Source organism: Sinocyclocheilus grahami, unplaced genomic scaffold, assembly GCF_001515645.1.
Source record: "Sinocyclocheilus grahami isolate Dianchi unplaced genomic scaffold, SAMN03320097.WGS_v1.1 scaffold469.1, whole genome shotgun sequence".
In the NCBI taxonomy this organism is placed as follows: Eukaryota; Metazoa; Chordata; class Actinopteri; order Cypriniformes; family Cyprinidae; genus Sinocyclocheilus; species Sinocyclocheilus grahami.
This window is the reverse complement of record NW_015505648.1, coordinates 270160-283582: the sequence shown is the minus strand read 5'-3', so window position 1 is coordinate 283582 and position 13423 is coordinate 270160. Positions and strand designations below refer to the sequence as shown.

Sequence of the window (13423 nt, the reverse complement as noted above, 5' to 3'; positions counted from 1 at the left end):
GGTTCTTTGGTGGGGGGCGCGGGGGGGGCAATAGGGATTTTGTCTAGGGAGTCAAGTTGGCTAGAAACGGCTCTGCCCAGCAGTGTTGATTTGTGCATAAACCTGAAATAGGAAAAAAGTATTTAAATGCTATCAAGCTTAACACAAAATGCAGCAACGTGCATCAACGTGCTGTAACCGGTAACCGCTATACCACAGCACTGACAAAAAGTGTATTTTTGCAATAGGGATTTTGTCTAGGGAGTCAAGTTGGCTAGAAACGGCTCTGCCCAGCAGTGTTGATTTGTGCATAAACCTGAAATAGGAAAAAAGTATTTAAATGCTATCAAGCTTAACACAAAATGCAGCAACGTGCATCAACGTGCTGTAACCGGTAACCGCTATACCACAGCACTGACAAAAAGTGTATTTTTAAGCATAAACTACAGAAAAATCCTGTTTTTAATAGATGTAACTATGAGTTTATGGTTTCTCTTTTTGGCCACACATATGGAAGATGCTGCATTATTATAGTTTTAATGTTCGATAATGCTTAATTGTGCTTCTTTAGCTGGAGCTGGATGGAGAACAAGTGACTTTGCCCAGTCTGGAGGGGATAATAGTGTGCAATATCGGCTACTGGGGCGGTGGCTGTAGACTGTGGGAGGGAATGGGAGATGAACCCTATCCTCCAACACGGTGAGAATCCAAATACCATTTTACTATACACTTCATATTCTCTACTATACTATAATGTACAGACTTGACTTTGTCAAGATTAGGTTGAAATTAAATAAAAATGTATACTTATAGATCTGGATCAGAGTAGAATGACCTTTGCAAATATTGCCTGTTTAATTAGTATTTTCTTTATTTCCTTTTTCTATCTTTAGTGTTGATGATGGTTTATTAGAGGTGGTGGGAGTTTATGGCTCATTCCACTGTGCACAGATCCAGGTGAATCTGGCCAATCCTGTGAGGCTGGGACAGGCACATACAGTACGGGTAAGACATACAAATGTTCTTTATTCATACAGCTTAAATGGTGCTTAAGTGTGAGTCATGGTTCAGCTCCATGGCACTCAAAACACTACAACGTCTCCACTTTAGGGTGTGTCTATAGCAATTTCACAGTCAGTATAATCATATATATAAAAAAATAAAAAAGTGACGTGACGTGACATGTGGCCAAGTATGGTGACCCATACTCGGAATTAGTGCTCTGCATTTACCCATCCAAAGTGCACACACACAGCAGTGAACACACACAAACCGTGAACACACACCCGGAGCAGTGGGCAGCCATTTATGCTGCGGCGCCCGGGGAGCATTTGGGGGTTCGGTGCCTTGCTCAAGGGCACCTCAGTCTCCCCACCTACAATTCCTGCCGGTACGAGACTCAAACCCACAACCTTTGGGTTATGAGTCCGACTCTCTAACCATTAGGCCACGACTTCCCCAATTATGTTAATTTAATAAACTTAAGTCAAGTCTATTCACAGTGAAAGTGTCAAAACGACAATATTTAACATATATCAAAGCATCCAATGTGTAAACAATATGATTCACGCAGAAACTCCAGCACAATCTGTATTTTTTAAATATTTAAGATAGATGCTGCTCGTTTGCATAAAGTTTTGTACACTCTTGGATGCTCAGTGTTTTTCACAAGCCAACACGTGAGCTTCCATAGAAATTAATTGAAAACGCCAGACAAACTAAACTAAACTATACTTTAACATGCCTATCCCCTTGCAATGACGTCTATTCCCTTTTGCCGTGTCTACAGTATCAGGTCTGGGCAATAAGGTTGTTCAATAGCCAGTCAAGTCTCAATGCTGTCCCTTCAGCAACCTGTCACTCACATGAAGTGACTGCAGTAATTAGCAAGCAACAGAAATCTGACTATCCAATCGATTTCTGAAAGACAAATTCAAGTCCCTCCCTTTATTTTTCTTATTAAAGAAGCAATTTCACCTGGATCACAACTGGGAAAAGACGGTTACAGTTTTTATTTCATGCTAACTTTAATGCCTGTTTAATGTTCCCTCCTGGTGGAATGACCTGCCCAACTCAATCCGAGCAGCTGAGTCCTTAGCCATCTTCAAGAATCGGCTAAAAACACATCTCTTCCAACTTTATTTGACCCTCTAACTCTAGCATTCTCTATTCTAATTCTATTCTTTAAAAAAAAGCACTTGCACTCTATTTATGTACTAACTGCTTGTTTTCTTAAAAAAACAAAAAGTAACACTAGCTTCTCTGTTCTTTTTGTATTCTATCGATTTGTTTTCTTTTTATTTATTATACAATTAACAAAAAGCAAAAAAAAGGCCTCTAACACTAGCTTGCTCTATGCTTTTTCGATTCTGTGTGTTTTCTTTTTATTATAATAAAATAAATAATATATATTTATTATAAATAATAAAAAAATAAAAAAAACCTTGCTACGTGTACTGCATTAAGCTAACTGAGACTTGTCAAAGCACTTGCATTTCATTGCTCTTTTGTTGATTTTGATTGCTTCCATTGTCCTCATTTGTAAGTCGCTTTGGATAAGTGCCTGCTAAATTTAATGTAATGTAATGCCTGTGAAGACCTCTATGCTGAATAATAGCAATCCACAAATCAGTGTTGGCGATATTAGATGAGAACAAATCTTGAACTGAGTTGAGGTGCATAATGACTAATTTGTCTTCTGTAGAGCTGCTTTATAGCCTAAATAAATGTTTCATAATTGATGAATTTTACAACATTATCTGTTATTGAACAGGATTGATTCAACATTGAACTGACTTGAGCTGAATTATGCCACTTTTGCCTCCTTTAAAGCTGCTTTTGATTTTTATCTCAATTCATAATTTGATGAATTTTACAACATAAACATTGGTATTGAACTGAACCAACACTGAACCGAATCGAGCTGATCAATGACTATTGTGTTTATAGTTACTTGAAAGCAGAATTCGATTTTTTTCACGTTTGAAGAAATTTGCATCACTGATTCTGTTATTTTCCTATTTAATACCGTAAAGCTGCTTTGAAATGATACGTATTGCATAATGCACTGTATGAATAAAGGTGACTCTTTATCCTTTGTTTTTTTGTGGTAGCTGGTGTTGAAGAGTTCTCGGATGCCAATGCAGGTGGATGGAGAGCCGTGGGCGCAAGGTCCATGCACCATCACCATTACCCATAAGACCCAGGCCCTCATGCTGTACCACAGTGCAGAACACACAGATGATGATGACTCCAGCGCCTCAGAGGCTGAAGAACCCTCAGCCGATCACATTGACACAGCTAGCAACACACAGGAAACTGTGACAGTGTCTTAGTAAGGCTGTAATCATTCTGTCTGTGCTATTTCCACCCCAGAAAGTAGCACAGCATGAAAGGAAGACACCCTGATGTCATAAATGTAAATGTACATAATGTGCATGTGCTGCTCTAGTAATAACATCTGCAGTGGTTATTTCTGAGAGTTTAAAAGCCCCTTTCTCGCTCAAGCACAGCTCCTGCAGTTCTCAAACTGCACACAAGGTGTCTATCTCTGTTGAAACAGGTTTGTAGATTTGTGTGCATAATTTTTTTTTCTCCCAGGGAGTGTTACCCGGAAGCTCTAAGAAGTGGCTCAGGTTTTAGATATTTAGTCCACAATGGAATCATATTTAGCTGTAAACAGAGCTCAGGCAATCATAAAAAAGAAAATTCAGTTCAGTGGAGAATGTTACAAACAAAGCTGCTTGGACACAAATGTTTTGCCCTGATCTTGAGTGCCATAGGTCTGTGAAAATACAACTCACTGCAGAAATCTTGTATTTGAGTTCTATGTAATGTAAATGAAGCTGTGCAATAATTTTGTTTAGGTCCTTATGTTTTGTAAACGTCTTTTGTGAAACACCATTGTACTGCTTGAATCTAGAGTAGATTGTGAATGGGTGTGCCATTGATATCTTATTATTTTGCAACCGTTCCACATGTGTTATTGGTTTAGTTTATGAAATGGCAGTAAAAGGTTTCAGAGCACTGGATTAAGATACTGTTCTTTATTTTGTTGTTCACATATGCTGATTATCAGGCATTTTTATTGTTTTATTCATTGCTTATTTTCTCCACATTTCCAGAGATTTATGATTTTATGCATCCTGCTTTAGTAAAATTTACTTTGCATAGAATATAACCACCCTTACAGGGTTTCTGAGTATTTTCTTTAGTCCCACTCTTCCAAGTCTTTCTGCTTTCAGTGCAGTTGTAGCATAAGAACAGTAATGTTCTTGAAAAACTAGGACAGGATAGAAAACAAAAACAGCTTGTGGAGTGGTTGTATGTAATGTATGTAATAAGTTTCATATAATTATATCTACATCTGTGGCTTTCCTAATGGTAACTTTCCCTGAACTAGTGTCACCTCTCTTTGCAGGAGTTAGACATATTAGTCATTAAAACCTTTTTTGATTAATACGAGGTTTTGCTGATGTAATGTATTTGAGCAGTTTATAGTTTGGTTTAGTTAATTTTATGTTCAGAGTGATTTTACCTTACAGATTGTTAAAGAGAACTAATCTAGATGGCAGCCATTTTTCATACATAATTATGAGATTTTGATACTTTTTTGGAAGCTAAAGGCTTTACAAGTGTTACCAAAAGTATATATAATTTTATCTCAAAGACTGAATATTTTCACATTAAATGATCTTTATCAGTTGTACATCAAAATGTAGACTGCTGTATTAGCTTTATTAAAAAAGTTTAGTAATGTCTGAAAACTTGAGAATGCTTCTACACCTTGAGTAATGATAAACTCAAAATTGTGATGTTTTTTGATTAGTGTCATTAAAAATTACTTTTTCGAATGTTTATGTGTATAAATACTGATGAAAACATGTAATTGCACTCTTTTTTTTCTTTTTACACATGCTCTAAATATGTCAAAGGGGTTTTAAACGAATATTATTCTCCTTGGGAGTACTGATAGTTTATCATTTTAAACGTTTGTGAGTGTTCGATGAAATGGGATTCTCTGTATTGAATATTGAAGGTTGAAATATTTTGCACTGACTTCTGTACGCAAGAAACATGACACAAGGTTAACACCCATCGCTTGTGTCTTGTTTTTCAAACTCAAATGAAGCCTAGTTTTTATTTGACAGTAGCTGCTCCTGGCATTGTGTTTAATGTGTAACTAGGCTTGTTTATATACCCAGATAACATACCAACATATATTACAAGCTGGAGACGATTGAGCCAAAACATTTAATTAAGTTAGAACATAAAGAATTCCTTGGTCAAAAATGTAGTTTATTTGTTTGTTTTAATTATATATTTTTTTTATTGTTCAGCACTGAAAACAATGTGAGCTGCACAAATGAACAATCACCATTACAGGAGCAGGATTAAGTCATAACATAACAATTTCACAAATGTGATCAATACAACAGAAGATGAGCGAGAAAGAACAATACATCTAGATTAATGTTATATTTATTCTTATACGAGACTTGGTCATGTAATGCTTTTATTGGTATCATTCTGATATTTTACTTTATGTATATTTTCATTTACATTTTTTAAATAATCAGCTACTCTATATGATGCATCAACCAAAATCGTAATATTGCATAAAGCAAACAATAAACGCCTTACTACTAAACTTTTCTTTTCACTATTAACATTTTTAACACACATTTAACACTTGTTGGTTTGACAGAATTGCACATGCTTAAATTAAAAACTGACTGGACCCGGCGAGGATACTTTGATCAGGAACCAATACAACTCTATCTGGAGCACACTGCCAGTGGACTTTGCCCATGTGATCAAACCAACAAATGTCAAGTGTGATCATGTGATGAAGTTAAACACTTCAAACAACTCGCAAGTAAAATCAGCCAAAATAACACAATTCACAGAACAAAGTAAGATTAATTAAGAATAATGTGTCAACATTTTATCTTTTCTGGATCAATGACGTCAATCGTAGCAATTAAGTCAAACATTTTTGAATAATGACCACTAAAAGATTCGATTGAGTGTTGTCTTGCAGTTTTCAACAAGTATTTTCAGCATAGCTGAGCTAGTGTCTCTTGCATCACTGCAGTCTTGTTTTTGAAAGTAATTTCAGACTAAATCAATAATTGATTTACTTTTATTTGGTACGTAGCCATATAATAGTTTATTGAGGTTTATTTAGTGACAGTTGGACTGCATTAGCCTTTAGATATCATCCATCCATCAATCTTTTTTTTTTTTTTTGGTCAACATTAAAAGACATTACCCGTACATTTATAGATTAAAACTGCTTTAAGACGGCTTTATGCATTCTGTACAGTCACAACACACCTAAATTAGAATTAAAAAGTTTATTTGCATCAAACCTGGCTTGATTAAACCCCATAAATTAATATTCTGTCATCGGTTACTCATGCTCCTGTCATTTCAAACCCGTTTCAAAAGACTTTTGATCATCTTTGGAACAAAAATGAAGATATTTTTAATTTGCCGTAATTATTTTTGCCCATCTATTGAAAATCCTTCAAAGATTTCATGAAGTTTGAACATTCTGGTTGTGTGGACTCACTGAATGGACACATGACAGTATATTAAAAATATCAAAATTTTTCTTCCAAAGATAAACAAAACATCAATTCATTAAAATGAATATCAGTTCGACTTAGATACTTTCAATTGCTGAGCTTGCACAAAGAGACAGAAGAGCCATTTGAGAAGATCCAGAAAGCAGGATACACAGCCTCAGTGAAAGGAAAGACAAATGTGTGGAAAGGGTAGGCCCGGTCCTGCACATTATAGAATGTTGCACTTCTCTGATCACAGTCCAGCAAGATGCCCACGCGGCTTGGGTTGGGATTCTGCAGCACCGTCTCGATGCTGTTGTGCCATGCAGAAAGCTTCACGTTAAACCACTCCACACACCAGGAGTCTGCATTACGCCCCAGACGGCTAGAGGGACCCTTGCGGTCAATTCGTCCGTATGCAAGTCCCAATCCGCAGAAGTTGTTACTGCTCATTTTGATCTCCCAATAATGACGGCCCTGAGAGAAACCCTTTGTGCAGAGCACCTGGGAACAGACAGAAAAGCGATGGGGAATATCTGTATAATGAGCTGGGTCGTCCGAGACTGTCGCTTTGGTGTTGTTTTCAGACAGCGAGATCCGCTTGTGAGCTGTTCTGACGTCAAAATTGAGGATAGTGCCATCTAGAAAGAAGAAACACATGCATATAGATGTAAAAGGTGATGAACATGAACAAGTGGATAAAATCGAAACCATGTCAAACTCACATTTAAGAAGGTCACTTCGTTTAACAAAGTTTAGCACAGCTGGTGAAATAGCAGGTGGATCTGTAATGAGAGAAAGAGGAAATAAAAAGCTTTCAGAAACCACTAATGTATTGCCTCCAAAGGGAATGAAAGGTTCGCTCATTTTATTAGTGCATTAGTATAACAAATCCAAACAATCGGGGGTGCATTTCCTAATAGCACTGTTGGCCAACTATGGCTCTTCTGTCGCTACCCACAAAATTCAACAATTTGCTGTTTCATGAAACCATTGTTTCACACATTTGCAAACAGGGTCACAAACATGTGTGATGGAACTATAGCTCTCAACCTGTGGAAGTTTAGAAGCATAGTTTCTTCTTAGATCATGCTCAAATGTACATATATACAGTATCTCACAGAAGTGAGTACACCCCTCACATTTTTGTAAATATTTTATTATATCTTTTCATGTGACAACACTGAAGAAATGACACTTTGCTACAATGTAAAGTAGTGAATGTACAGCTCGTATAACAGTGTAAATTTGCTGTCCCCTCAAAATAACTCAACACACAGCCATTAATGTCTAAACCGCTGGTCACAAAAGTGAGTACACCCCTAAGTGAAAATGTCCAAATCGGGCCCAAAGTGTCAATATTTTGTGTCATACAGAGCCGAAATTAGGAAAATTGTGTTAGTGTCCAGATATATATGGACCTGACTGTATGTGTGTGTGTGTATATACAGTATATATACACACACACAAATCTATATATTTTAGTGTGTCAACAATCAGTGCCTTTTTTGAAGAGTACACATGTGCATTATTAATACTACTTCATTGTGTGGGAACTGCACCCCTGCCTGACATTCAATTATTTAAAAACACCTGGTCTGATATATTTCTTTTCTGCTTCTAGAGTAGCATCTGCAGTCTATTCTGGAATTACAGTAAATTGTGTAGTTTTGGAGCACAGACCCCTTACAGTAAAGATTCAATTTTGGAGGGCAAGATTGAAGAATAACTTTTGCCACGTACTTATGTCAGGTATGTCTACAGTTTTAACTGTGATGTCAAGCAAGTTTTCCATGCTTTTGGAGAAAACAGGATTTGCTCCTTTAGAAGGATTCCTAGATCCTGGCAAAGAGAATATACATATAATGTTAGAATCATTTCTAAGATATATTCATTTGATTCACATTCCTTTTCAGAACAATTTGAGAAAATCTCTGTGAAACATAAACTAACACAGGCCCCTCCTTTTTAATCAAATCACTAGGTGTGAATATGTTCAACACACATAACAGTAATCAGGCAAACAGTAATAGTCAGTTGTAAAATAATGAACACATGGAGGGGTAGTCAGAGCTTACTGTTTGGCTTCTGGTCTTTGCGCTCTTTGTGATCCTTCTGATCTTTAGCAGTCTTGCCTATCAAGAAATAGAAGAACAATGAGAGGAAGGTGTACATTTGAATGTGTTTGGTTTATGGCTCCAAAATATTATTAAAAATATATATAAGCAGTTGACTTACTGGAATTTTTCTGTTTGGTTCCTGAAGCCTTGGCTTTGGGACCACAGCTTGGACTGGGAGATCTCAAATGTGCTGAAGGGTCATACCACGCAATCGGTGCCTTTTGCATCCCTAAGAAATAATCAAACATAGAATTAATTTAACAACAACTAAATTTGTGATTTGAAAACCGCAATATGTATTCTTTCATCAATATGACATCAAATTAAAGTAAATTAAACATTATTTTAAATAACTTAAATAGCATTTATGCTGGTAAGGGTAAGGTAAGGTTTTTGGCCTGTCCCACACTATGATTTTTCTTTTCAGCAAAATGATATAAAAATCACATTTGCATATCGTTTTAAATACAGTTTCATTGTTAAGCAATGTTTTTGGCATAAGTGTACATTTTTCTATAAATTAAAAATCATTTTATTGGTGTCCCCCGATTTCATGTCAGCCTTGTTACTCTCATCAAAATCCCCTTGTAAAATAATGGCACATTCAAGTGGCATCAACTTTAGGAGTTTACATCTCTCAGGATTCCAACACTTAAAACAGAAGCATGTTTCTCTCACAACCAGGGGGGGTTGGGGAGGATTGTAAAAACTCCTACCATTTTTTAAATGTAGATATTGGTTATATTAAATGTAAAAAATAAGTGTTTGAATTTACAAGTAACATCCTTTCAATGTGTACAACGTGCTTTTGTGAACTTGACTATTAGCTAGAAATTAGCAAATTCGTTTTAAATTGTCAAACCTGTTACTGTCAGCCCTGTTACATTTCAGAGTAACAGGTTTTGATGTGGGTAACAGGGATGACATAGATTAGGTGTCACCCTGTTTTTAAAGATTGTCTGTGTAAAATTCAAATATTGTAAAGGTCACCCTGGGTTTATTATTGAGCTAACATCTATATCATTCAGTGGCATATGAGCATCAGTAACATTTTTAGTTAGTATTGTTGGTATTGTTACTATTACTATTGTTGTTAATGACTGGGATAAGAGTATCAGTCTCAATAAAATTCTTTTTTTCCCCCATAACTCACTGTCAATAATATATACATGTAAATTAAATTACAAACAAGAGTGGCAAGGTGACTGCAGACCCTGACCCCAGTCTTGCAATGTTCAAGAAAGTAAAACCAAATTTCAGCATCAACATTTTGGTCTGGTTTCAGATGATCACAGATAGATCAAGATCTGATCATCTTCCTTGCCTAATAATTGAACCAAATCAGTGTATTTTAAGTTCTGTGAGGGGACACAGACAAACAGATGGACACATTATCTAGTTGCAATACCCTTAAACATTAGTTTTAACTTTGGATAGCTCTTAGAAATGTAATGTGCTAAATTAACAATGAACTGACTTTAACTGAACTCTATTGTCCTCCTACATTATCGACACTATTTTCCTGTTTAGCACTGTAAAACTGCTTTGACAATCTGCATTGTATAAAGCGCTAAATAAATAAAGGTGACTTGACTTCGCTAATATAACTATGCCAAGTAAGTGCAATACAATATAATGCCATTTAAAATGGTAAAACTTTGCAGTATTATGTTAACAAATATGTGCAGTGTGCTGAAGAAAGTGTGCCCTGTCATCGCTGTTACTTTGGTCAGACCTGTGACTATGACGTCAATCCTGTAATTAAACTATAGTATATAGTTTTCATGAACTATATCATGTGTCTGTAACAGGGTTGACAAAAATACCAAAACATGAGGTAGAAAAATAGTCATAAAATAAGAAATTGCTTAGCTTAAGATGGCACAATACAATTTCCTGTCATTTTAAGGTGTCTTCATTTAATGGATATTTTAAAAATGTTAATATAAACGTTATTTTATTTTTTTATTTTTCCAACTGGAAAAAGCACCGATTTCATGTAATTACTCCGAAACATTGGGAGAAAAATTATTTAAAAATGAATGAGAAAAGATAGTGATGAATGGATGGGTTTAGGTTATACTACATCAAGAGGCAACAAAAGGCCATTCAATTGCATGGGCGTTACTACTTACACATGTCTCTTGGATTTGGCAGGAGGGCAGGAATCTCACTTGGGATTCCTGGGAATTGGTTTCCTAGACCTAGAGGATTAGAGAAGGGGTTCATTGCTGAAGAAGGTGTGCCCTGTCATCGCTGTTACTTTGGTCAGGCCTGTGACTATGACATCAATCCTGTTTACTGTCATTAATTTCATAAAAATTGTAAAGATGATATTTGATACAGCCTTCCAGGTTTTTTTTATGCAACTGTAACTATATTTTAATTTGGACCTTTTTTAATATCTCTCTTGTAAAAATATATATTTTTCTTAATTGACATATGGTCACCCTCCAAAATTAGGATGTTCTTGGTCATCTGAATGACAAATATAAAAATATTTTTAAAAAATCAAAAATTTGAAACAATCCCAGTGAAAAGAGGGACTAAAATGTTGCTCATATAAGTGAAAACGATCACATAGTTCTAATTAAACTATAGTATATAGTAACGCTTGTGTCTGTAACGGGGTTGACAAAAATACCAAAACATGAGGTAGAAAAATAGTCGTAAAATAGTAAATTGCTTAGCTTAAGATGGCACAATACAATTTCCTGTCATTTTAAGGTGTCTTCATTTCATGGATATTTAAAAAAAATGTTAATTAAACTTATTTTATTTTTTAAATTTTTCCAACTGGAAAAAGCACCGATTTCATGTAATTACTCCGAAACATTGGGAGAAAAATTATTTAAAAATGAATGAGAAAAGATAGTGATGAATGGATGGGTTTAGGTTATACTGAATCAAGAGGCAACAAAAGCCCATTCAATTGCATGGGCGTTACTACTTACATATGTCTCTTGGATTTGGCAGGAGGGCAGGAATCTCACTTGGGATTCCTGGGAATTGGTTTCCTAGACCTAGAGGATTAGAGAAGGGGTTCATTGCTGAAGAAGGTGTGCCCTGTCATCGCTGTTACTTTGGTCAGGCCTGTGACTATGACATCAATCCTGTTTCTATCATTCATTTCATAAAAATTGTAAAGATGACATTTGATACAGCCTTCCAGGTTTTTTTATGTAACTGTAACTATATTTTATTTTGGACCTTTTTTAATATCTCTCTTGTAAAAATATATATTTTTCTTAATTGACATGTGGTCACCCTCCAAAATTAGGATGTTCTTGGTCATCTGAATGACAAATATAAAAATATTTTTAAAAAATCCAAAATTTGAAACAATCCCAGTGAAAAGAGGGACTAAAATGCTGCTCATATAAGTGAAAACGATCACATAGTTCTAATTAAACTATAGTATATAGTAACGCTTGTGTCTGTAACAGGGTTGACAAACATACCAAAACATCAGGTAGAAAAATTGTCGTAAAATAATAAATTGCTTCGCTTAAGATGGCACAATACAATTTCCTTTCATTTTAAGGTGTCTTCATTTCATGGATATTTAAAAAAATGTTAATTAAACTTATTTTATTTTTTAATTTTTCCAACTGGAAAAAGCACCGATTTCATGTAATTACTCCGAAACATTGGGAGAAAAATTATTTAAAAATGAATGAGAAAAGATAGTGATGAATGGATGGGTTTAGGTTATACTGAATCAAGAGGCAACAAAAGCCCATTCAATTGCATGGGCGTTACTACTTACATATGTCTCTTGGCTTTGGCAGGAGGGCAGGAATCTCACTTGGGATTCCTGGGAATTGGTTTCCTAGACCTAGAGGATTAGAGAAGTGGTTCAAATCTTCTGGCAGCAGTTTTATTAAGAATAATAAGTCCCTATGGGAGGGGCAATTTTTTTGATTTGATCAATTAATTTGAATTTAATTGATAAAATTGTTTTGCCACAATTTAATTTTTTATAAATCAAGGAATCACGACTGTAAATAGAAATATTACCAAATGTTAGAATTAGACACATTGACAATATGCTAATGATAACAGTTAAGAGAAAACAATGATCCGACCGCATGAAGGTGCACGTGATTAACTGCTCACGTGTGATGCACTCCATGAAGGACCATAAGCAGAACATATTTCTAGGTGCTATTCACACAGATTGTGCTTTTGCATTGAAAAAGATATGACAGGGGCAGTGGAACAGGAAAAAATGCAAGGAGATGGGAGCTGAACTTCTTATACAGTGGTGTGAAAAAGTGTTGGCCCCCTTCCTGATTTCTTATTTTTTTGCATGTTTGTCACACTTTAATGTTTCAGATCATCAAACAAATTTAAATATTAGTCAAAGATAACACAAGTAAACACAACATGCAGTTTTTAAATGAAGGTTTTTATTATTAAGGGAAAACAAAATCCAAAACTACATGGCCCTGTGTGAAGAAGTGTTTGCCCAAGAATGCGATTAATAGAAGAATTAAGTTTGTTGAATATTGAAAGAATAACAATTAAGACAATACTAGAGTATGCTCCAGCACAGTATTAAGTCTATAATGCAATTATTAATTATTTGAAAGCAATAGGTTTAATAAATAGAATTTGAAGATCACATAATGAAGTATATAAAATAATTGTATCCTTGTGTAATACTCAAGGTTATTTGATTTATTTTTATTTTCTATATGTTGTCACCAATATACGTCATGCTCCACACTCCAGTCCAGTAGGTGGCGG

At 35.3% G+C, this 13423-nt stretch overlaps 2 protein-coding genes across 3 annotated transcripts in view; one reads left to right on the top strand and one right to left on the bottom strand.

Moving 5' to 3' along the window:
* The window catches only part of LOC107553311 (diacylglycerol kinase epsilon-like), a 12349-nt gene extending 7554 nt beyond the window's left edge, over positions 1 to 4795 (top strand). Inside the window, exons 9-11 of the mRNA XM_016235502.1 lie at positions 551 to 678; positions 873 to 984; positions 3093 to 4795. Coding sequence (XP_016090988.1) covers positions 551 to 678; positions 873 to 984; positions 3093 to 3314 — 462 coding nt within the window. The 3' untranslated portion in view covers positions 3315 to 4795. The remainder of the gene's footprint in view (positions 1 to 550; positions 679 to 872; positions 985 to 3092) is intronic.
* Positions 4796 to 5288: 493 nt separating this feature from the next.
* LOC107553309 (E3 ubiquitin/ISG15 ligase TRIM25-like) overlaps positions 5289 to 13423 on the bottom strand; it is a 15275-nt gene continuing 7140 nt past the window's right edge. For both annotated transcript variants that reach the window (XM_016235500.1, XM_016235501.1), the window contains 8 exons: positions 12441 to 12509; positions 11626 to 11694; positions 10807 to 10875; positions 8790 to 8900; positions 8630 to 8686; positions 8295 to 8393; positions 7277 to 7336; positions 5289 to 7192 (listed from right to left, as the gene is read on the bottom strand). In XM_016235500.1, the coding sequence (XP_016090986.1) occupies positions 6660 to 7192; positions 7277 to 7336; positions 8295 to 8393; positions 8630 to 8686; positions 8790 to 8900; positions 10807 to 10875; positions 11626 to 11694; positions 12441 to 12509 (1067 nt within the window). In that variant the 3' untranslated portion in view covers positions 5289 to 6659. The remainder of the gene's footprint in view (positions 7193 to 7276; positions 7337 to 8294; positions 8394 to 8629; positions 8687 to 8789; positions 8901 to 10806; positions 10876 to 11625; positions 11695 to 12440; positions 12510 to 13423) is intronic.